Below are 25104 nucleotides of genomic sequence, written 5' to 3'. Positions count from 1 at the left end.
TTAACCCACTATTTTTTTCATTTTAATTTTTTTTTTTTTTTTTTTTGATTATTATTACAAACCACTTCAGCCCTATATAGATTTCGGCCATTTAAAAATAGCAGATCTACAAGCTCACAATGAGACGCATTGTGAGCTTGTAGATCTGCTATTTTCAAAAGATTTTTATATGTTTTATACATTTAAAAACTGGGTAATGGGACATTCTGCATAATGAGTACTTTCTACTTCTGGTACTTTAAGTACATTTAGAGCGCCTTTGTACTTTTACTCAAATATTGTTTTAATTCCGGACTTTTACTTGTATTTCTACATTGCAGTATTGAGACTTTTACAGTAAAATATTTGAGTACTTTTTCCACCACTGATCATTGAACAGATAAATCAAAGTTAAAATGACAAAGATGTGTTCCTGGTCTTAATGGGTTAAGTTTCTAAATGTTCAGCATTAATAACATGGCCGACACAGTGACTCAGGTGTAAAGTGTTTCATTAGTTGTGATATTTTGTCTTTTGTTTTTCTCACAGATTCCTGTCAGCTTTCACTGGATGAAAACACAGTGAGCAGAGAGCTCAGACTGTCAGAGGAGAACAGGAAGGTGACTTATACACCACAAGACCAACGTCATCCTGAACATCCACACAGATTTACCTCTAGGTATCAAGTGTTGAGTAAAGAGAGTCTGCCTGAACGTTGTTACTTTGAAGTAAAATGGAGTGGACGTGATGTTGGTGTAGCAGTCAGTTATATAGACATCAACAGAAAGGAGAGGGAGCTATCACACTTTCGTAACAATGACAAGTCCTGGATGTTATATTGGTCACATGGTTCAGTCTACATGTTCAATCACAACAGCATTGAGACTAAACTGTCAGGACCTGATGCCTCCACAGGGAGGGGTAGGGGTGAGGGGGTAATGGGCGTGTACACAGATCACAGAGCAGGTACTGTGTCTTTCTACTGTATTAATGACAACAAACAGACCCTCCTCTATACAGTAAACACCACCTTCACACAACCTCTATATGCAGGGATAGGGGTTTATGGTTTCGGTACAGCAGAGGTGTGTGAGATCTGGTAAACGTGTTGAAACACTTACACCCTACAGTATGTATATAGAATATATAGTAGAGCTTACAGATACAGTATATACATACTACTGTACTTAACTGACTGGAGTCCCCCAGGGGTCTGTACTCGCCCCTCCCTCCAGTGCAATGCTTATAGATCTGATATTTTCAGACGGGGGGACGGGGAATGGGGGGGTGGGGGGCAGGAGGTGCGTTGTTAGCTTGTAGATTTATTTTCAGACAGAATCCGAGGGATGTGTTGTGAGCTTGTTGATCTGCTACAGACAGGGGGATGTGTTGTGAGCTTGTAGATCTGCTATTTTCAGACATGGGGGATGTGTTGTGAGCTTGTAGATCTGCTATTTTCTGACGGGGATGCATTGTGAGCTTGTAGATCTGCTATTTTCTGACGGGGATGCATTGTGAGTTTGTAGATCTGCTATTTTCAGACATGGGGATGTGTTGTGAGCTTGTAGATCTTCTATTGTCACGCAGGGGGGATGCGTTGTGAGCTTATAGATCTGCTATTTTCTGACGGGGATGCATTGTGAGCTTGTAGATCTGCTATTTTCTGACGGGGATGCATTGTGAGCTTGTAGATCTGCTATTACCTGACGGGGATGCGTTATGAGCTTGTAGATCTTCTATTTTAAGACAGGGGATGCATTGTGAGCTTGTAGATCTGCTATTTTCTGACGGGGATGCGTTATGAGCTTGTAGATCTGCTATTTTAGAAAGTAAATTATAAAAAGGTTAAAATTATTGTGATGTTTTATTAAAGGGTCTACACCATGAATTTTAACTTTTTCTTCATTTTTGTGTGTTTTTGGTCTCCCCCACCTCTCTTCTGTTCCAACAAATACCCGACTTCGAGCATGCAGGCTTTCATAGGCTATCTGTGGTTTTTATGTAAATTGGTCTGAAAACAGTCCGTCAGATTTGTTCCCCCACCCTACGTCACGTCTGGGAACAATTCCTCCCGTTTTTCAGTTCTAACCAAAAAAAAAAAAAATCCATTTTTTTTTTCTTTTTTTTTTTTCTTATTTTCTTTTTTTTACTTTTTCCACACAGAACCAGGACATAACATGCATACAAACTGGCTCAATAGCACCCCGTGCCAAACAGGACAATGTGGTATTGCAGGTGAAAGTGCTTTATAAGCCAGAGAGAAGTTAGTTGGAATGAGTATATCTGAGGCTTGATTTAGGCTCAAACCTTTTGAAAAACGTTTGAGGGACATAAACAATATGATATCAAATATTATTATTATTTTTTAAATTCATGGTGTAGCTCCTTTAACACATTTTGCTGGGGACCCCCTGGAACCCACACAATGTGTTAATAAAGCTTCATAGCGCGGCACTCGGTGCCGCGCTATGAGCTTGTAGATCAGCTAGTTTTGGAAACATCTCGCAAAAATGTGCAAATCTTTTTTTTAAAAGGCGAACATTTTGAACTCAAATCTTTGCTTCTGGGGGGGGGGGGGGGGGTCCCTGGAACAACATATTTTCAGGTGGGGGTCCGTGGCCAAATACATATCATTTTGGGGGTCCTTGACATGATAAAGTTTGAGAACCACTGATATTATAACAACGTTTTTTTTTCAAAAACTGTTAAGATTTAGAAGATTTAGAATGTCAAGGACCCCCACATTTATATATATTTGGCCACGGACCCCCATCTCAAAATGTGTTATTCCAGGGACCCCCAGAAGCAAAGATTTGAGTTACTAATGTTCACTTTAAAAACATATATATATTCAAAGATTTGCACACATTTTCATGATTTAAATAAAGACAGATCTACAAGCTCGTATCGCGGCACTAGGTGCCGCGCTACGAGCTTGTAGATCTGCTGTTTTTGAACAGCCAAAGTATAAGATAAGTCCAGGTGTGCCTCAGAATACTGTGATAATATTAGTTATTAAAGGGATATTTCACTTTAAATAATAACTTTGTGGTTTACGTTAAATTAGCTAATAATTAGCTATAATAATATTATAATAATTAGCTCCTCCAGCAGCTTGTGGGTTAATATATTTCATGTAGATTACGTAGAAGTTAAAAAAAACAGAGATCCGGTCACATGATCACACCAAACACGTTATTACAAAACACTAAAGCGTCTCACAATGTGTCGCGCCGTGACGCATTGTGAGCTTGTAGATCTGCTATTTTTAAATAGTCATAATATATACGGGCTGAGGTGGGTGATGTAATGATGTGTAAGTGTTAGGGATAAGAGTGTCAGTGTAGTGCATCAGGGATCTGTGTAGGGGCCGCAGTGGCTCAGGGGTAGAGTGAACTGGAAACCACAAGGTTCCCAGTTCCATCCCGGGCTGGGGGGGGGCGGCTCCCCCCCCCCCAGAGTTAGGGGGGGGGGCTCCCCCCCCCAGAGTTAGTGTAGAAGTGTCCTTGAGCAAAACAGTGAACACACAGGGTCGCATGCGTGAATCCCCAAAACAATACAAATACAATGTATGGACTCTGCCATTATACCATATACAATACAATACAGACCACCACCATCTGTCACACATACAGTATATAGGTATTAGTATACATACATACAGTAGTTTATCATACACATCAGCGCACAACTAAGCACAGCCTAAGCCGTTGTTGTTTGTACCGGCTGCTGGTGGCTGGGGTCAGGTGGCCGCGGTTCTTGTGTTGTTGTTGCATTGTCAGAATTTGGACGCTTCATGAATGGACGGATATCCATGTTTATTTATTTGCTGAGTTTAAATGAATGATCAATCACGCTGGCTACAGGTAACAGGGACACATGAGGTAGGAACCAGGAAGAGCCTATAGGGTCACAGTCACAGCAAGGTACCTGCTGGCTGCTGTAAGACCTTCTGGCCACTTCTGTCTCAAGTTGAAGTCATTACGAAAATCATGTCACATGAGGCATGACTACTCTAAAATGTATATTTATTACAAAACAAAACATTATAGAATTCAGATTTATGTCTCACAATTATTATTTTTTTATCAAAAAAAAATAATTGTATATATATATATATATTTTTTTTTTTTATATTGGAATGAAAAACAAAAGCGTCCCCGGCCGCCAGGGGACGCTTGCCCCCTGGCAATGCCCCCCCCCCCCTGCCCCCACGTAAAATCCACCTGCACCTGTGATACTGTAACCTTCCCATGTCTCTCATGTCTGACTAAAGATATAATATAATCCTTATAACCAATGGCTGCCTCTCTTGGAGTCTGCTTTTCTTTGTGGCCTTTATGAAAGTGTCTGGTACTTTGTGTGGGTGATGAGGACAAACAGCTCTATCAATCAACATGACATTGAATCCAGATGAAGTCAAAGAGACTTTTTACCTTACGCTGCTGAGCTGATCCACCTTCAACAATCCAGAGTGTCTGAGTTCAACTGCTGTCAGTAACGTCCTCTAACTCAGCTCAAAGCCCCTCCCACCTGAAAAGACTGACCACTATTTTACACATGTGTTGTTTTCATCAACAAATTGACACAAACGCCTATAACAAACACACTGAATACAACAATAACAGCATCACACGTGATAAACTGAATTGTTTTAACACTCTACAGTATCTTCATATTATTGACTAAAACCTAAACATCACATTAATGTGTACACTGTATCAGAGAACATTATTTTATACTATCTTTCTTGCCATTAAGGCTAAGGTATTTTTTATCCCTCATACATTCAGTTTAAAATACCCAACAACAGGTTTAATAAGGACAGAGGAGCAGAGACGTGTTTCCAGTACAAAAATATAATGATTTTATTTAGGCTCATAGTGTGGTATGCTATGTCCAAAAAACACCTCCCGTAGGATTGTTGTCCAAACTATCAGTAATTGATGGGGTTCAAAATGTATTTATTACACTTTAGAAGCATCCAGAAGAATATTTGGGTTGGGGTCTTTCCTCAGCTGAGACACACCAGACTGACCCCAGACTGACCCCTCATTGTTAATATAGGAAATAAAACGTTGTGTGGAGACCATGTAAGTCCATGTGTCTCTGTGCCATCTTGTTTTTCATTTAAGTCCACGTGTCTCTGTGCCATCTTGTTTTTCATTTAAGTCCACGTGTCTCTGTGCCATCTTGTTTTTCATGTAAGTCCATGTGTCTCTGTGCCATCTTGTTTTTCATGTAAGTCCACGTGTCTCTGTGCCATCTTGTTTTTCATGTAAGTCCACCACGTGTCTCTGTGCCATCTTGTTTTTCATGTAAGTCCATGTGTCTCTGTGCCATCTTGTCCTTCATGTAAGTCCATGTGTCTCTGTGCCATCTTGTTTTGACAGGATGAAGTTGGCCGCTGTGCATGTGGCACCACCATCTTGTTTTGACAAGGTGAAGTTAACGGTTGTGTGTGTGTTGGTACATATGAACCTGCAGCTAACAGCTCTGTCTGCTGTGGTGTAGAGAACATCACCAGAGGAGAGGAAGTGAGCACAAAGAAGGCTGTAGATCATGTTTAGCACTGAGAAATGACAGATGTGAAAACCTTCAACCTAACCACATCCCTATGCCTTGCAAACAACACCTGCCTCTCTGCAACCACCATCGAATGAAAAAACATAGTCAGCTCTGTCTGGTGTAGAGTATAGCTAGAGTTTGGTGTAGAGTATAGCTAGAGAGGACGTTTGTCATGTAATTATTGGCAGAAATGTTAATTAATTGCAAAAATCCTTAAAAAGGACACAACACATCACAATGACACTGACTTGTGAGCTTGTAGATAGTTATTTTTGTGTGACTAAAGTATAAAATAGGGCTTAAGTGGTTAATATAAGCATCTAATCAATCCATTAAGATAGTATAGGATTATTATTGTTTGCCATACTTAGATTCAAAACTAAAGGTTACAGTGACAAAGTGCTTAGTACTTAGAGAGAGCTTGTGAGAAATAGAGGACTAGCCTGTTAACTCCTAAACCTGCTCGTGCAGGGGAGTCTATGATGGTTTTATCAACTTATTACGAGGCCAGGCTTCCAGCATGGACCCGTTTTGTTATTGAGATTATTCCGTTTCTTCTTCTGCCACTTTTGGCAGTTCTGGCTGAACCGTGCAGTCGCTTTTTATGAAACTCGGCCATATGATAGATGGTCATGAAAAACGATCAAGAAATAATTCTCACAATCTTTCGTCAAAAGGTGGTGCTATAGCACTCAATTGAAAAATGCCAACTTTGAACAGGTACAACTCATGCCCTGTTTCACCTACAGCCATGAAACTTCGATGCACACATGCGTCTCCTCATGCTGAACAACTTTCACACTCTGACTTTTGACCTCTGACCTTTAGATCTCCCACCATTTTGAATTATATGAAAAACAGTTAAAACCTATCTCCTCCTGGGATTTTTGAGTAATCTGCACGAAACTTTTTACACATGAACTTTGGACCTGTGCCAAAAAACGTTTGCAAAATATTTTCCATAAGTGAAAAAATGAAGCTTCAATGAGCCAATGAATATTGCAGTTTTATGACAATTATTCATCTGCCCCTAACACATACATGCAGACTTACCATTCTTTGAAACTTTGCAGAAATGTAAAGGGCCATTCCAAATATCACTGAAACCAATCTTACTCCAATTGGTCAAACGGGGGCGCTACAGCAATTTTTTGAAAATTGAAACTTTAAACAGGCAAAAGTCATGCCTCGTTTGGCCGACAGCCATTAGACCTGCTTACACATGTGCCTTGACTAATGAGGAACACATCTATCACGTTGACCAGTAAGCACCGCCCTTAGATTGTCCGCAATCTTGAGCAGTTTGAAAAACACTTAAACCCAGGATTTTTCAGCTATTTGCGTGAAACTGTATGATCAGTGTGATCTCTTTTTTCAGAGGTTTGTCTGTTGGTCCAATAGCGTCCCGCTTAAGTGTATGTCTCACAACCTCAAGGTCACAGGTTCAAGCCTCACTTGGTGCAGACTTCATCTAAGTTGCATTTGACACAACATGACTATCAATGAATACATTTGCAATTGTTAAAGATAACATGAAATACTTAATTGAGTGTTTTTAACATACTTCATTGTGAAAATAGCTGATCTACAATCTCACAACTTTTCAGAACTTACAGTATGTTTTTTCAATGTATAACATACTTCATTGTGAAAATAGCCGATGTACAATCTGACAACTTTTAATGGTTTGTGAGCTTGTAGATCGGCTACTTTCACTAGTTTTGGTTCTGAGGAGATGTACAATTTCTTCATTGGTAAATGGTTTGTGAATGAGTGATCTTTGTGTTAGTGAAACAGGGGCTTGGGTCATGACAGAAGGCAAGAGTTTGTGATCCTCAACAGACAATATCAGCCTGGACAAAGCTGTAGCACTATAGGTAGTGTTGCAGCTACCTAAGAGTGCCTCACGATCGCAAGGTTGCCGGTTCAAGCCTCACTTGATGCAGACTCATTTAAGTTGAATTGCAAAAAACATGACTCAATCTATTCCGTTTCCATGGCTCTCTCTCTCTCTTCAATCTATTCCGTTTCTATCTTCAATCTATTCCGTTTCCATGTCTCTCTCTCTGTCTCTTCAATCTATTCCGTTTCTATCTTCAATCTATTCCGTTTCTCTGTCTCTTCAATCTACTCTCTCTCTCTCTCTCTCTCTCTCTCTCTCTCTCTCTCTCTCTCTCTCTCTCTCTCTCTCTCTCTCTCTCTCTCTCTCTCTCTCTCTCTCTCTCTCTCTCTCTCTCTCTCTCTCTCTCTCTCTCTCTGAGGGTCGGCCATAGCTGAGTGGTTAGTGAGCCCGCCTAGGGAGCCAGAGGCTCTGGTTGACCCAGATACGATTCCAGGCCAGGTCAGCAAATGTGTCAATGAAATTTGTCCCTGAGCAAGACTCTTAACCCCTAATTGCTCACAGGCCCTCATTGGAAACAAGACCGCAAGGACTTTCATGAACTGACCTGTTAAAGGAATTATCATTTCTCTCTCCTGGCCCCGTATTATCGCTGCTTGCAGCTATATTTCTCATTGTTTTACCCGCTCTGTGCAGAAGGCGTCCCACTTAAGTCACAATCTAAAAAGATGGTCACATTTCCACGTTTTGATACCATGGTGGCCACACTTAAGGTCATAAGCTATAATTTTAAAGGCCTCAATCCAATCAAGAGGAAGAAAATTCTGACGCAATTAAAACAACTCCATTGCCAAATAGCCTATATACAAGAAAGTCATCTCTCAGATGCTGAACACAAGAAACTAAAAAGATCCTGGGCTAGTCAGGTATTATTTTCTTCTCACCCAACTAGTAAGAGATGTGGAGTAGCAATACTAATCCACAAGATGGTGCAATTCACCCTCAAATCCCAGTTAAGTTAGCTTTAATGATAAAGAGGGCAGATATATTCTGGTCAATGGCACAATTGACGGTACAGAGGTGTCTCTCCAAAATGTTTATGCCCCAAACGATATAATAATCCCCAATTCATAGCAAAAATATTCAAATTAATATTAGAGAAATCAAGAGGTATACTGTTGATGTGTGGAGACTGGAACACAGTATCGCATTCGCTCGACAGGCTGCCGGCTACAGGGACACCCCTCTCCTCAATGTCGAGAGCTCTTAAAAATAGCTGTGGTGAGGCCGGATTGGTTGATGTGTGGAGACACATGCACCCTAGAGCAGGGGTGTCGAACTAATTTTGGGGTCCGGGCCACATTGGTCAAATGGTGACTTGATGTGGGCAGAAACCAGTTGCGGACGCGCATGTGCGCTCACACGCATTCAGTTATACAGCATTGTTTTTCAGTCTGTTGTCTCAGTCACTGCTACTAACTACAGTATATCACCTTTAAAAACATGTTATTATGAAGAAGAATAGCTACTTTAATTATTGACATTAAAAACAAAATGCAATTTGTAAGGAGCATTCAATCCAGAAATGCATGTGTCTTTAAAAATAAATAAATATATATATATATATATATATATATATATATAGAGAGAGAGAGAGAGAGAGAGAGAGAGAGAGAGAGAGAGAGAGAGAGAGAGAGAGAGAGAGAGAGAGAGAGAGAGAGAGAGACATAAAACATTTAGAGAACCACATATTATAGCAGGATTTAGAAGACATTTGTGAAGACTTGCACAAATTCCCATGATTTTTCAAAAATAGCAGATCTACAAGCTCATAGTGCGGCACTGAGTGCCGCACTATGAGCTTGTAGATCTGCTATTTTTGAATAGCTAAATGAATCTTAAAATGACAGATGCTTTCCCAGATTGAATGTTAAATAGCTCTGAGCTCAAGAGAGAGAGATGAGACACACACACACACACACACACACACACACACACACACACACACACACACACACACACACACACACACACAGACAGACAGACAGACAGACAGACAGACAGACAGACAGACAGACAGACAGACAGACAGACAGACAGACAGACAGAGAGAGACAGACACAGAGAGAGAGAGAGAGAGAGAGAGAGACACAGAGAGAGAGAGAGAGAGAGAGAGAGAGAGAGAGAGAGAGAGAGAGAGAGAGAGAGAGAGAACATGTCCGTGCTAGGCTGACTTCTGCGTGAGGATCAAAGAGTATAGCCATTACTACTCGACTAGCAGTTGAATAGACTGTTAACGAGCCAATCAGCCAGAACATTCCACAGCTGGGAAGAGACAATAGCGGGCCATCAGAGGTAGGCTACTCGCTGCAGCGAGTGGTGGAGCTGCTTGGACGCAATTTAAAGTGCGACTCTATGTCTGTTACATGTAGTATCAATTTACTATTTTTAAAAGTATTTCCTGGGCCGCCATGGACATTTCCACGGGCCGCAAAACGCCCGCGGGCCGCGAGTTTGACAGCCCTGCCCTAGAGTAAAGGACTTCACTTTTTACAGCAATCCAAACGATTCTTATAGCCGCATCGATATGATATTTACCCCAAAATCAGAAGCTTATAGAGTAATTAAATGTGACATTTTACCAATTACATTGTCAGATCACGCACCTGTAGCCCTGTCATGGGATTTGGGAGGGTCCTATTCATCCAAACGGTGGCGACTTAATACAGGATTATTGAATGACACTGAGTTTGTAAAATTTATGGAGCAGGAAATAAAACTCTATCTTGAATTCAACATGACACCAGATATCTCACCCGTGACACTATGGCAATGTGCCAAGGCATATTTGAGAGGACGAATAATTGCTTTCGCATCTGCCAAAAAGAAAAGAAACAAAGAAGATCGAGTTAACTTAGAAAATACAATTAAGAGGCTAGAACGCCAACACAAAGAACAACAACTCCCTGAAGTACTTAGAGGACTTAAGAATGCTCGACAAGCACTGAATAACTTAACATCTGAGAAAGTGGAACGTAATTTAAGGTTTTTGAAGCAAAAGTACTATGAGAGTGGAGACAGATCTAGCCGATTATTAGCATACCGCTTAAGGAAACAACAAGCCCTATCGACAGTAACCAAGATTAAATTACCAGATAATTCATTTGTTTCAAAACCAAAGGACATCTCATCCGCCTTTGCAGATTATTATAAAGTACTTTATAAGAACACAGACACCTGTAATGATGCTAACGAGATAAAAACATATCTCCAAACAATTCATCTTCCTAAACTATCAGAAGCAGCAAGGAACAAAATGGAAGCCCCAGTTTCAGAATCCGAGATTAAAGAGGTAATTACCACTCTAAAAAATAATAAAAGCCCAGGCTCAGACGGCTATTCAAACGAATTCTATAAAAAAATTGCAGATTCTGTCTCCCCTCTTCTATTACGAGCCTATGAACATTCATTTCGGACAAAAAAACTGCCTGATACTTGGGGTGATGCTGTAATTACAGTAATTCATAAGGAGGGGAAGGACCCCACGATGTGTGGCTCATATCGGCCCATTTCCTTATTGAACTGCGACTTAAAAATACTGACAACAATTCTGGCCCGCAGATTGAACTCGATTATAAGCGAAATCATACATCCTGATCAAACAGGGTTCATTACAGGCAGATACTCTGGTAATAATATACGCAGGCTCTTGAATGTGATGACGTACTCCCAGAAGGAACATAAAGAGTTAATGATTTTGGGGCTCGATGGCGAGAAGGCCTTCGATAGAGTCTCTTGGGAGTTTTAACTGCAATCATTAGAGCATTTTGGATTCGGGCCAACGTTCATAAACTGCATCAGAGTACTTTACTCTAACCCAAAAGCTTCGGTGCGAGTAAATGGAGATAGCTCCTCCTCCTTTGCCTTGGAGAGGGGTTGCCGCCAAGGTTGCAGTTTGTCTCCTCTACTATTTAATATTTCTATAGAAGTCTTGGCCCAATTGATAAGAGACGAGAATGATATCAAAGGAGTGAAGATAGGGAGAGAGGAACATAAGATCTCGATGTATGCCGATGATTTCCTTTTGTACATCACGGAACCAATGATATCAATACCCTGCCTTTTCAATAAAATAAAGACATATGGACGTTACTCAGGGTATAAGGTCAATATTGACAAGACGGAGGCTATGGACATAGGAGGGCTTATACCACAGCAAACCAGGTCTCTCTTCTCTTTTAAGTGGCCAAGAACTGGGGTTAAATATTTGGGCATTTACATAACGCCAACAGTAAACCAACTATTTGAGGCAAATTATTCTAGTCTCATTGGTAAGATCAGAGAAGATGTGGACAGATGGACGGTCCTGCCCCTCTCTTTGATCGGGAGGGTGGAGATAGTACGTATGAACATCTTGCCTAGACTACTATACCCTTTCCAAATGCTCCCCATACCAGTACCGATCTCTACATTTAACTCCCTAAATAAATTGATTTCGCGATTCATCTGGCACGGTAAACGTCCAAGAATTCGATTTAAAACATTGCAACTGGCCAAGAACGCAGGTGGACTGGCCCTTCCCAATTTTAAGTACTATTTTTGGGCGGCCCAACTGAGGTCCATGACCATGTGGTTGGAGGATGATGAATCAACTAGATGGTTAAAAATTGAAAAATCTCTATGCATACAGGCACAACTAGCAGCCCTCCCTTTTTCGGGACATAATATCAATGTAGACGCCATTGGTGCCTGGTCGAGGTTCACGATGAAAATGTGGAAGGATGTTCAGAAAGAGTTTAGACTGCCTCTATCAACATCTGGCCTGTCTTCAATTGGATGTATTAGGGGTTTTGTACCATCAAGGCTGGATGCTGGATTTGGGGGGTGGAGGCGGCTAGGTTTGAGGTTTGTTCACCAGCTATGTCACTCCAGCCAGCTAAAGTCATTTGATCAACTCAGAAACGAGTTTAACCTTCCTAGAACTGACTTTTTTAGATACCTCCAACTTAGGCATTTTTTAGAAAATCACGAGGACTGGGACAAAATTAGAAGCCCCTCTGGTCTAGAATCCTTTCTGATTGACATCCAAAAGGGAGCTTCAAGTGGAAAAATTATTTCTAACTTGTATCAAAATCTATTGTCAATGGCTCCCAGTGACACTCTTTATATAAAAGCAAAGTGGGAGGCTGAAATACAACAAGAGATTACACAAGAAGAGTGGGTTGATGCCTGCACTGAAGCGCACAAAGTAACTAACTCTAATTCTTGGAGAATATCAGTGGAAAATTATGAGTAGGTTTTTTAAGACCCCGTTACTGACTGCCAGAGCAGGCTCTACCCCTACAAGCGAGTGCTGGAGGAGATGTGGTGAGCAGGTCGGTGACCATTCACATATCTTTTGGGCATGTCCTAAAGTGCGGCAGTTCTGGAATGTAGTATTCAGCGATATTAAAGGACGACTTCACCACTTTTCAACCTATCTTCATATAATAGATCCTCACTAATGCTCATGATAAAATGATTTAAAAAAATTCTACTTGGTCTCATAGGAGGACTGTGGACAGTCCAGAAACCCGTCTACCAGTGACATCATCGTTAGGCAGGATTTTTTTTCTCCAAAAAGATTTAAAAAAAATTATTCACATTTTTATTAAGGCGAGAAATATGGGATCTATTATTGCATTGCAACTTTCGAGGAATACAAAGCCTGCAGTTTCTATTAGCTTGGATTCCCCATCGATGATGTCACTGGTAGACGGGTTTCTGAACTGTCTACAGCCCTCCTCTGAGACACAAACTGATTAGAAAAAAATTGTACCATTTTATCATGAGCATTAGTGAGGACCTATAATATGAAGATATGTTGAAAAGTGGTGAAGTCGTCCTTTAATAAAGTCTTTGATACTCAAGTACCACAAGATTTCAAGACGGCTATTCTAGGAATCGTGCCGACAGGTTTTGAAGGCAGGAAGAATATTTACCTCCTCCAGATACTGTTAACAGCAGCCAAAAAATGCATCACAATCAATTGGTTGAGTCTGCTCCCTCCGACCCCCGAGCAATGGTTGAATAAAGTCAAAGAGATTAGAGATATGGAAAGAATCACTTATTTGTTGAGGCTACAAAACGAGCAATTTACCAAAAAGTGGACGCCTTTTGCACGCATTGAGTTATGATAAGATTATAATTTTTATAAAGAGATTTGTATTGTGTATATTTCGATAGCCTGAATGTGCAGTATATGTGTGTGGATATTTATATAATGTGATACAAGTGTAGATGTGAGGATACATTACATATTGTACATTCTTCTGTTCTTTGATGTTTGTATATTTCTCTTTTACTCCTGATTTTTATTTTATTTTATTAACTGTATGTCTTTTGTTTTGCTTTACTTTTCTTATTTTTTTGTTGTTGCTGCCTATGTATAATTGTGTTGTCTCTTGATGATAACAATAAAAACAATAAGTTGCAAAAAAAATAAAAAAATAAAAAGGATAACTGCCTTTTTTTTAAGTGCATACTGCTATTCATAGGGCTGCTTATGTGTCATATGTTTCGCTAGCCAATCACAGTCCTGAATTTGCAAAGTCAGCCAATCACATTACAGCTAGTGGTGATGACACTAGCTGTAATGTGATTGGCTGACTTTGCAAAAGTATAGATTTGCATTGACTGTGGAAGGGTTAGGGTTGTAGACTGCGTTGTAGACTATTGGCCAATCACGGTGCAGGATTGGTCAGTGTCCAAAACTCACTTATAGGGGGGCGGTTACACCGTCCCAAAAATTGGGTTGGTACTGTATCTTGTTGAGCTGGTCATTTTAAAAGTAGTTCTCATGTCAAAAAAGTGTGGGCACCCCTGGGATAAGGAATAGGGGGTGATTTGCCTATTGACTACTGTCAATATGGACATTTATTTTACATGATATTTTATCACATTCTTTATCAACAGTCCTAGGGCATGTGTGTGTTGAGCACAGTGGACTAGATATATCTAGACTAGAGTATACTTTTATATATATCGATATATATATATATATATATATATATATATATATATATATATATATATATATATATATATATATATATATATATATATATATATGCATTATATGGAGGAAGACGGCAGCTTCCCGACAACCCACAGAGGTTCGACTACTAAAGCTGTGTCCTGGATTCTGAAGGCTTTACCTCGGGGATTCACAGCTGGGATGTTGAGGTTGGAGACAACAGATCCTGCAAGTAGGTGTGTTAGCAGAGTCTTGTCAGAGGAAGGGAGACAGGGGGGGTCAACTCTGGAGAGTGCGATTATACAACGGCGAATACACGGCAACGAGGCAGAAGCAACAGCAGGCCCGGATTGGCCGTCGGGAGGACCGGGACTATTCCCGGTGGCCTGCCCTCTAGTGGCCTGCCTGAAAAAAAAAAAAAACCCTATACCACCAATTTTGCCCCTAAAGCGCTTACAGTACGCCGACATGGCAACACCGAGACCCCGCCCACTCTCTGACTACAATTCTTTCTGTGGAAAGTAAACACACCTGACGGACCCGGGGCGGGCGAGTCATAGATATGGGCGAGTAACATGCCTACGCCATTCTCCGTGCTGATATATATATATATACGACCGTGGGGAGGGGTGACCGCGACGGGACGCGCGCGGGGGAGAAACCACGCGACAGGACGTGCATTAACCCCAAATTTGCAACTGGGTAGCGTTAGCATGCGCCTAACACTAACGCTAATGTTAACCAACGCTGCTGTCGTCACTCAAACGGCTACGTTAAACATCTTATCAACAACCTGTATGAACGTTAGTGTGGTCAATGTCATCAATGCTAACTAATTAGCCTGTTGAACAGTGTTATTTTGCTGACTTTTGGGGTTTCTGTGATACAATGTCACGATGTAGCATCTCAGAGCTTTATGTCACACCGACTGAATAGCTTAGCACTTCCAGTCGTTCCTTCACAATAAAGGTTGCAACAAACTGAAAATAGCTGATCTACAAGCTCACAATGCCTCGCGATGCGTTGTGAAAATAGGGAGATGGAGAGAGAGAGAGAGAGGGACGGAGAGAATACTCAAATACCTTGAGTAAAAATACTTCACAGTACTCAAAATGAGTAAAAAATACTTAAAAATACTGAAAATTAGTAAAAATACTTCAAAGTTGAAAAAAAGAGTAAAAATACTTAAAGATTGATAAAAACATTAAAAACACCTAAAAGTTGAGAAAAACAGTAAAAACACTTAAAAATAGGGGGGCGCGCGCGGGGGAGAAACCGCGCGACAGGACGTGCATTAACCCCAACTTTGCAACTACTTTCGCCTGCGCCCTTCACCGGGTATGGTCTAGTGTTTATAATAACGATACGCTCCCTCTGAAGATGTTACCGAGCAAGTTCTGTATCATTGAAGGTGTTCCTGAGGAGGGAAAGTGCTTCGGTCTGATCCAAGAGTTCCCAAACTTCTCAGCTCCAAAAGACCCAAAAGACAAATTTGGTATCTCCCCGGGATCCAAACATACAAAAATACGTTATGAATTAATAACTTGAAGCCCATTAAAAAATACAAAAAGATAAATAAAAATCACTTAAAGGTCGGGTCCATAATGCATTATAATTACATTTATAATGCATTACAATGCACTTATAAATGTTTATAATCATGTATGACAACTTATAACAAGGTTTATGAAGGCGGAACAACTCAAAGCCGGGCCGGGAGGCACAGCACAGTGATCAGGCCCCCCCTGCGCATGCATGCGCAAAATTTTGCAGGTTTTGGGCGGGATCGGTCACTTTTTGGGGGGCTTTTTGTCACTTTATTTCGGTTTTAGGGTTAGGGTAGGGTTAGGTTAGGGTTATGTTGTTTAATTCTTATTTTTGCCAGATTTTACCGATTTATTATCTGACGGCCCGGGCCCTCCAGGGTCGCGGGCCTCCCCGGACGCTCCGCCACTGGTGCTGGTCACAATGCATTATAAGCTCATTGGAACAGCACATTATAAGAATCTTAGTTAACTTAGTTAGTTAAAAGGTGTCTTTGTTATGCCTAATTATAAACATGTACATGTATAACAAGTAATCTCTGGCACCGTTGGCCCGGTCGCTGCGAAACTGTGCACACACACTCCCTGGATGCCAATTCAGAACCTCTGCCCCAATTTTTCACATGGGCCTGTTATAGCGCCACCAGGAGGCCGATTTGTGCCAAACCATTTTTTAGTGGCGCTCGATATTAGCCCTCTATACCTGGCTTTTGCGTCAACGTTCTGATTGGTCAGGCTCGCCAAGGTTCTGATTGGTCAGGTCCGTCAACGTTCTGATTGGTCAGGCCCGCCAAGGTTCTGATTGGTCAGGTCCGTCAACGTTCTGATTGGTCAGGCCCGTCGAGGTTCTGATTGGTCAGGTCCGTCAACGTTCTGATTGGTCAGGCAAGGGAACTATTCATGACATCAATATTATATCATGAATACAAAATTAGATGGTTTATATAAACTGTAAAAGTCCGGAACATAAACACTCTGGGTACGGCTTATAAATTGTATAGATTATTTCATAACACATACATATCTTTCTGGTACCACATGTATACACACGCACACACAAAGTTTATTTTTTAGGTACCCACTCTATCAGCTATGACAGATCAGTTTTTGCCACTTACCTTGGAATGCATTTGGTGATTCGCTTCCATTGGCACTATTTAGTGCCACTGGAAGCCTTGAAATAAATTTACAGAGATTTAATATTGTTTCTCTAGTAGAAACATATATCTATGACAAAATATATCAAAGGCGCCGCTACCTTCACACAGGTGTGATTTTTAGCGGCGCTAGCCGCTCTATACCTTTAGGTATAGAGCGGATATTAGCCCTCTATACCTGGCTTTTGCGTCAACGTTCTGATTGGTCAGGCTCGCCAAGGTTCTGATTGGTCAGGTCCGTCAACGTTCTGATTGGTCAGGCTCGCCAAGGTTCTGATTGGTCAGGTCCGTCAACGTTCAGAGATTTAATATTGTTTCTCTAGTAGAAACACATATCTATGACAAAATATATCAAAGGCGCCGCTACCTTCACACAGGTGTGATTTTTTATATTACTCCTACAGATTTTATCCAAACATCATGCAAATCGTTACACAGTATCTCTATAGTCATATTATGAACACAGATCTGTCCGATTTCCCATATTCCATCCTCATTGGCTAAAGTTGGCTTCCAAAGTTTGCAGGATTGCTCAGTTTTGAACAAAATGCCTCAAATTATGCACTCAGCTTGCGATTTCGGTGAAATTTCACGCAGACATTCCCACTAGGCTGAGGAAGAAATGCCACCCCTTTCACATTGGCCTGTTATAGCGCCACCAGCAGGTCTAATCTAGCAAAATAGTTTTTTGGAACAAAATGCCTCAAATCATGAATGCAGTGTCCCATTGCCGTGAAAGGCCTAAGAAGTAACGGGCACCCGTTTCACAATGGCCTATTATAGCGCCACCAGGAGGTCATAATAAGATACCTGACCTGGTGGAGACCTTTTTCTAGTTATAAATGTGATTATAATGCATTATAGACCCATCCTTTTAAGTAAAGTGTTACCTGATAGTTATAATGTGCTGGTCCAGTTTATAATGCATTATGACCAGAACTTACAGTATCAAGTAAATTATTACAAGTTATACTACTTCATAAACCTTGTTATAAGTTGTGCATAATTATAAACATTTATAACAAGTCTTATAATGCCTTATAGGTGTATTATAACGCATTTAAAATGTGGTTATAACACATTACATAGACCCAACCTTAAAAAGTCTTAATTAAAAAACTGTGAAAATAGCTGATCTACAAGTTTTGCGATTGTGTTGTAGATCTACTATTTTCTCAATTTCAATGCACACTCCACTAGGACAGCCGAAAAGAGTTCAGTTCAGCTCGGTCCAGACTACAATATGGCGTCATCCAGAGATTCAGGTGGGCGAGACCCAAACAAAATTTGACTGTCCGATGCCTCAGGGATGTTGTGACTACCCAAACTTAGTTCCGCTACGTTCCACACAGAGCGTAGCAGTGGCCTGTTTGGCACCGGCGCTGGAGTCAGTCAGAAGTGAAAATCCCTTTCATTTTCGCCATAGACAATATTTTAAAGTGGGCCCTTATCCAATAAGAATGTGGGGACCGCAGTTTAATGGAGAAAATAAAGGGATTTTTTAAACCTCCAAATCCAAACTGCTACGCTCTATTGTTTCCTCATTAATTCGGCAAAGCTTCTGTCAGCACTAGCAAGTGAAAAGCTGGGGTAGTTTGGAAGAGACAAGAGCCAACTTCCAAGAGGAACAAACACCTCTGAAATATCTGTGGTCTCGTGACCATTCATAAATGCATCGCTAGAAAGGAAACACCTCCACACCTCCTCACAAATTCCCCACAGCGTGTCACGGGTGTGATATCCAGGTATTAGGTTAACCACTTCCAGCAGTGCTGCTGGCTGTAGTGCAGCCTTACACACTGCTTGAGCGAGTCTCCACTTGCCACCAACAGCACGAGCTGTGAGTGGTGAGCGCGAGCCACAAAGTGTGAAATGACATTTGTAAAAATATTTAGTATTTAATATCATATTGTTTAGTCCCTCAAACGTTTTTCAAAAGGTTTGAGCGTAAATCAAGCCTCAGATACTGTATACTCATTCCAACTAACTTCTCTCTGGTTTATAAAGCACTTTCACCTGCAATACCACATTGTCCTGATTTGGCACATAGCGCTATTGAGCCAGTTTGTATGCATGTTATCTCCTGGTTCTGTGTGGAAAAAATTCAATATATTTTTTATGTTGGAACTGAAAAACGGGAGGGATTGTATCGCTTGTGACGTCACGGGCGGGGGCAAATCAGTTGGCCTGTTTTGAGACCAATTTACATAAAACCCCAGATATGCTGTGGAAGCCTGAGTGCTCAAACTGGGGTATTTTTTTTTCATTTATAAAGCATTATAATGCACATATAAGGCATTATAACACTTGTTATAAATGTTTCAAGTGTTATAGTAATTGTTCCGCAGCCAGCAAGGGGATGGGGGAGTAGAGACCAGCTAGGCCATTGATGAGAACTGCAGGGAATTCTGCGCTTCATTTTAAAAACCTGGATGCTTGCCGTCTGGTTTAGGCATAGTTATTTGTAAGGTTAAGGTTAGGGTTTAGTTTTAGGGCTTAGTTTTAATGTGCACATTCTGACCAATGGTAGCCTACTTCAGAACAAAGGGCCGTCTGATTAATTGTTGGATTAATGCCACGGCTAGAGTCCTTTATCTGTCTACGTCACAAACTACCTCCGTACGCAGGCTTGTGAGTCGAGCCCATTGATCGAAACCCATGTTGGTATAGATGCACGCACAACAGCTGTGACGTCACCGTGACGTTCACTCCAAACTGGTCTATTTCTAGAGAACCCAAACCAGAGAGCAGCACAGTCTTTCCACAGCTATACAAGGTAATACTGACCAACTTGAACCTCCTCTCATCAGACTTTAACAAGAACCAGGATTACCAGTGAAAATAAACTCCAGTATTCATTCTAGAGGGAGGAAGTGTTACCAAGGCTGACTGGCTGATCATTTAATAACAATAAATTGTATTTATATTGCACTTTACATTTGAAACAAATCTCAAAGTGTGAATTTGTGGCTTCAATCAAATTAAATGGCTTCCCAGTCGTCTTTTTCAGAACAGGATTTTTCCTGTCCCGTGTGTCATGATATATTTAAACAACCTGTTGTCCTGCCTTGTAGCCACAGCTTGTGCAAAGCCTGTCTGCAGGAATGGTGGAGGCGGAGTTCAACGAAGCAATGTCCGGTTTGTAAGAAATTATCTTCAGTCAACGATCCACCCTGTAACCTGGCTCTGAAGAACCTGTGCGAGACCTTCTTGCAGGAGAAGCGTCAGAGAGCTCCGAATGGGTCTGAGGTTTTCTGCAGTCTGCACGACGAGAATGAGAAGTTCAAACTCTTCTGTCTGGAGGATCAACAACTGGTGTGCGTTTTGTGTCGCGATTCCAAAAAGCACTCCAACCACACTTTCAGACCCATCAATGAAGTCGCCCTGGATTACAAGGAGAAAGTCCAGAAATCACTGAAGACTTTGCAGAAGAAACTGAAGGTCTTTAATCACGTCAAAACAAACTGTGACCAAGCAGCAGAACACATTAAGGTCCAGACCTTGAAAACAGAGAGGAAGATTAGGGACCAGTTTAAGAAGCTTCATCAGTTTCTACAAGAGGAAGAGGAGGCTAGGATCGCTGCACTGAGGAAGGAAGAGTTGAAGAACAGTCGGGCAATGAAGGAGAAGATTGAGGGTCTGAACAGAGATATATCAACTCTTTCAAACACAATCAGAGCCATAGAGGAGGAGCTGAGAACGGAACACGTCTCATTCTTGCTGAACTACAAGACCACAGTGGAAAGAGTCAAGCTCACACTGCAGGACCCACAGCTGGACTCAGGAGCACTGATAGACGAGGCCAAACACCTGGGCAACCTGACCTTCAGAGTCTGGGACAAGATGAAGGACTTTGTCTCCTACACTCCTGTCATTCTGGACCCCAACACTGCCTATCCAGATCTCGTCATGTCTGATGATCTGACCAGCGTGAGACGTGGAGAGGAACAACAGCTTCCCGACAACCCAGAGAGGTTCGACTGCTACTGCCGCGTTTTGGGTTCTGAGGGCTTTAACTCAGGGACTCAAAGCTGGGATGTTGAAGTTGGAGAAAATAGATACTGGTCGGTAGGCGTGTTGACAGAGTCTTTCCAGAGGAAAGGAGACAAACGGGGACAATTCTGGGCTATAATGTTACATGATGGTGAATACACAGCATGCTCCTCTCCAGGGCCAATCACTGATCTCTCAGTGAAGCAGAAGCTGGGCAGGATCAGAGTCCAACTGGACTGGAATAGAGGAAAGCTGTCCTTCTCCGAGCTTGATACTAACACACACATACACACCTTCACACACACTTTCACTGACCCACTTTTTCCATACTTCAATAATAATTATACTCCACCTCTGAAAATTTTACCAAGGAAGTTCACTGTAATCAAAGAGCAGGACCACACATCTGGTTCTTAGAGGGGAATAGCACCTGCATTTTAGAAACCATGGTTGACGAGTAAGCCAACAGCAAAGTGGAGCAAAGACAGAGGAGAGTCAACCTGCTGAATGATGAGACAAAAATCCTTCCAACACCCAAACAGCTGCATTCAAAACGTCCCACAAGGGACATGAGGCAGACACTCTATCGTATACGTCTCCACTCTTATGCTGATAAGTGTGGAGAGGATAGTGATAGTTGTCCAGCAATGACAAATCTGAGGAGATCAATATCAAGTGGATGAGCGTTGCTGATGCTTCAGAATGTGGCAGAGATCGTAAATATCCAGAAGCTCTGTGCTGCTCAGCTCCTTCAGGACAAGAACAAACTCATCAATGACCTAAAACAGGAGGTCCATCACGTGAAGAAGTAGCAGGTTAACTTGTCGATATAGGGGATGGAGGAGCAGGTCAGGACAAAGGTTATCAGAGTTCACTGAAACTAAACTAAAAAAGTAGAACTAGGTGTCCTTTGTTTTGGTTAAAAATAGACTCTAAAGTCAAAACAAAATACTAAAACTAACTGAAATGAAATTAACTCACAAATTACAAAAAAAAATACTAATAAAAATACATAAAAAAACATATACAGAAACTGTCTTTAGTCTTGGTCAATTTGGTTAAATGAGACTTCCGGTTATGGGTTAGTGAGTGATTGCGCGTCTGTTCCCTGATATATTATCATACCATACAATGTTTCACTACCTAAGCAGTGAGAAGGAACATTGCTACCTTTTTTTTGCCAGATTAAATATGTAAACTAGTCGTGGGTTTAAAATCAACCACAATTAACTCACCACTTAAGCCCACAATAGAAGGACGCTAGCGAGATGCCTCCCAGAGTAGCAGCAGATATCGCCAACACTCCACATGCTAATCGGTGAGCTTTATTAGCTACGTAAAGGTGCAAGAGATTAAATTACAGACTCATTGAACCGCAATGGCCCCAATTCATAGCGGATCTCAAAGCATCACTCCAAAAGATGACAGTCACCGTGTCCTCACACACGACCTCCCTCACAAATGGCTCTCACTGCACATTCAGATGCCGTTACTTAAAAGATGACAACCTAGATGAAAGAAAGAATTGCAGCTTACTGCCTAGAAACTGGATTCTCGGTCCAAGCGACAAACCCCTCTGCGTTATCGACATCTTGGATGGAGCTGAGAGAGAATGACACTCGACTCTTCATTACTACGTTGTTCACAGGGATGACAAAAGACGTTCTAGATTCTGATTTGGAACTGGAATTAGTGGTCAAGTTCACAGATTACAGAAAATCTGGCTCCCAGCGTAAACAAGACCAAAGAGCTGATAGTGGACTACAGGATGTTAGCCAGAGAGCATACACCCGGTATCCACATAGAAGGTGCTGCAGTTGAGAGGGTCAGTGAGTTCAGATTCCTGGGGGCATCGCATGGCGATGCGTTGTGAGCTTGTAGATGTGCTATTTTCACAACTTTTATGTGACTCTCTTGTATGATGAAGTATAAGGCATTAACTAAAGATAAAACAAAACGTTGAAATATGGAGATATGAGGTTTCTGCCCGACAGCGACGATATTTGACACCATGGAGGAAGCAGGGTGTTTCTATCAGGAAACCAACAGTAAAAACAATATATACATTCTGGACTCTGACTCTTATTATGGGTAAAATCATCTGTTGGAGCAACAGAAGGCTCCTGTTTTATGAGTCAAGGGATTTTTTTGTTGTGTTTTGTATATTTTTAATGCATTGTAGCTTTAATGTTTATACATGGGTTTTCGACTATTGTTTCTACCCGATGGTTTATACAATTGTGTCAATAAAGTAACTAACTAACTCTAAATGTGACTTTTGACTTATCTTGCTTCTTTTTCTTTCTATTTTTTACTACTGACTTTAGGGTATAAATGACTTGATTAAGTCTGTCAAGCACTCAAGGCTCATTTGTGTCTACTTGGTCTGTGTCTCAGAAAAGAGCTGTGGACAGTTCAGAACCTGCCTACCAGTGATATAATCGGTAGTCAGGTTTGTTTTTCAAATTTCTTCTTTTATTTTGTATTAATATGAGAACAATGGCTTCTATTATAACATGCTAACTTTCCAAGAATAGAAAGCCTGCTGTTTCAATTAGCTTGGAATCCCCATTGATGATGTCACTGGTAGGCGGGTTTCTGAACTGTCCACTGCCCTCCGCTGAGACACAGAGTGAGTAGAAAAAGAATGGGACCTTATTACGCTGATAACAGCGTTGATAATTCTCAGGGTTTTTATTATCGTGATTGGATTTTGTACATAATGTTTTGTTGAATACAAGTATTGAGATCAACAACATGTTTGATTCAGGGGCGTAGCCAGGGGTGGGCATAGGTAGGCCTGGGCCCACCCCAAAAATAAATAAATATATATATATATATATATATATATATATATATATATATATATATATATATATATATATATATATATATATATATATATATATATATATATTAGCACATGGAAGGAACACGTTATTCCAACCAGATCCCTTCCCCTCCATCAGGCGACCAGGGTTACTACATGTTTTTGTGAGGGTATTAACTACCCTAGGAGACACGGGGAGAACATGCAAACTCCACACAGAGTAGGCCCTTTCGCCAACCCCACCTAGGGTATGGGCGCTGATGACGCGGAGGAGAATTTTTATTTTTTTTAATATCATATTCAGCCATTCGGATAACAGTGTATCCGAAATCCGTCACAAACCCGGCCCGCAAAAAAAGTACCCAAAACCCGTGCGTGGTCTGGGCGCACATCCACGCGCGCTGCCACTGGTTTGAATGATAGGTTGAAGTTTTTATTGACAACAAATATATTATCTCTCAAAAGGATAAAAGCTTGCAACCTTATTTATAAGTGTATGTAAACTGAGTTGTTGTGTGTCATAAAGCAAATGCAGTACTTTCATCTACATCACAGTAATGATAATAGAGACAACAAAAAAATAAGAACAAGCTAAAATATATACAGTTCTAAAAATGACAGCTATAAAAAAAATATTTCAGAACAAAAACTATCTAAAAGCATATTGTGGTTCCCAACGTTTCCAACAGTGTTAAGACATATACAATCACAGATATTGTCGCTATCAGGCACATATATATATAATATGTCAATGCTATTGAACGGGTGCAGTACGTTAGTCCGACAGCGCATTCCTCCGACAGCGCAGTGCTCCGACATTAAACAGTAAACCCGAACCAAACCCGCACCCTAACCCTAACCGCACGCGGATGCCACATAGTCGGAGAAAAGGTCTGTCGGATTAACGCATGCCTCCCCTATTGAACACCCTTTACGTCTGTGTGTGGGCTAACTCCATTGGATCCTCAAACTGTTGGTCAAACCACCTAAATCCAACTTCGTCATTCTAATCAATGATGGACTTAACAACTATCTCCACATTCACTGGTCAAAAACCTCCTAACTCCACTTGATCGGGATTTGGGTAAAGTGATGATAATATAATGACCCATGCAAGTCTGACAATGTATTAGTCCCCATACCAACTTTGATGATGCAGTATTGTGCTGTTTTTTTAT

The 25104-nt window shown here is 41.1% G+C and overlaps 2 protein-coding genes across 2 annotated transcripts in view; both read left to right on the top strand.

Moving 5' to 3' along the window:
• Positions 1–1180, top strand: part of LOC311049471 (NACHT, LRR and PYD domains-containing protein 3-like) — a 43236-nt gene extending 42056 nt beyond the window's left edge. The window contains exon 9 of the mRNA XM_084063046.1: positions 529–1180. Within this exon, the coding sequence (XP_083919172.1) occupies positions 529–1082 (554 nt within the window). The 3' untranslated portion in view covers positions 1083–1180. The remainder of the gene's footprint in view (positions 1–528) is intronic.
• Positions 1181–20088: 18908 nt separating this feature from the next.
• LOC311049470 (E3 ubiquitin-protein ligase TRIM35-like) lies at positions 20089–21513 on the top strand (the record flags this gene model as incomplete). Its single annotated transcript, XM_084063045.1, has 1 exon — positions 20089–21513. The coding sequence occupies one exon, from the start codon at positions 20089–20091 to the stop codon at positions 21511–21513; it is 1425 nt and encodes a 474-aa protein (XP_083919171.1).
• Between the last annotated feature and the right edge of the window lie 3591 nt (positions 21514–25104).

Source organism: Gymnoscopelus microlampas (genome assembly GCF_963454915.1).
Source record: "Gymnoscopelus microlampas genome assembly, chromosome: 7".
In the NCBI taxonomy this organism is placed as follows: Eukaryota; Metazoa; Chordata; class Actinopteri; order Myctophiformes; family Myctophidae; genus Gymnoscopelus; species Gymnoscopelus microlampas.
This window is presented reverse-complemented; position numbering and strand designations above follow the sequence as displayed.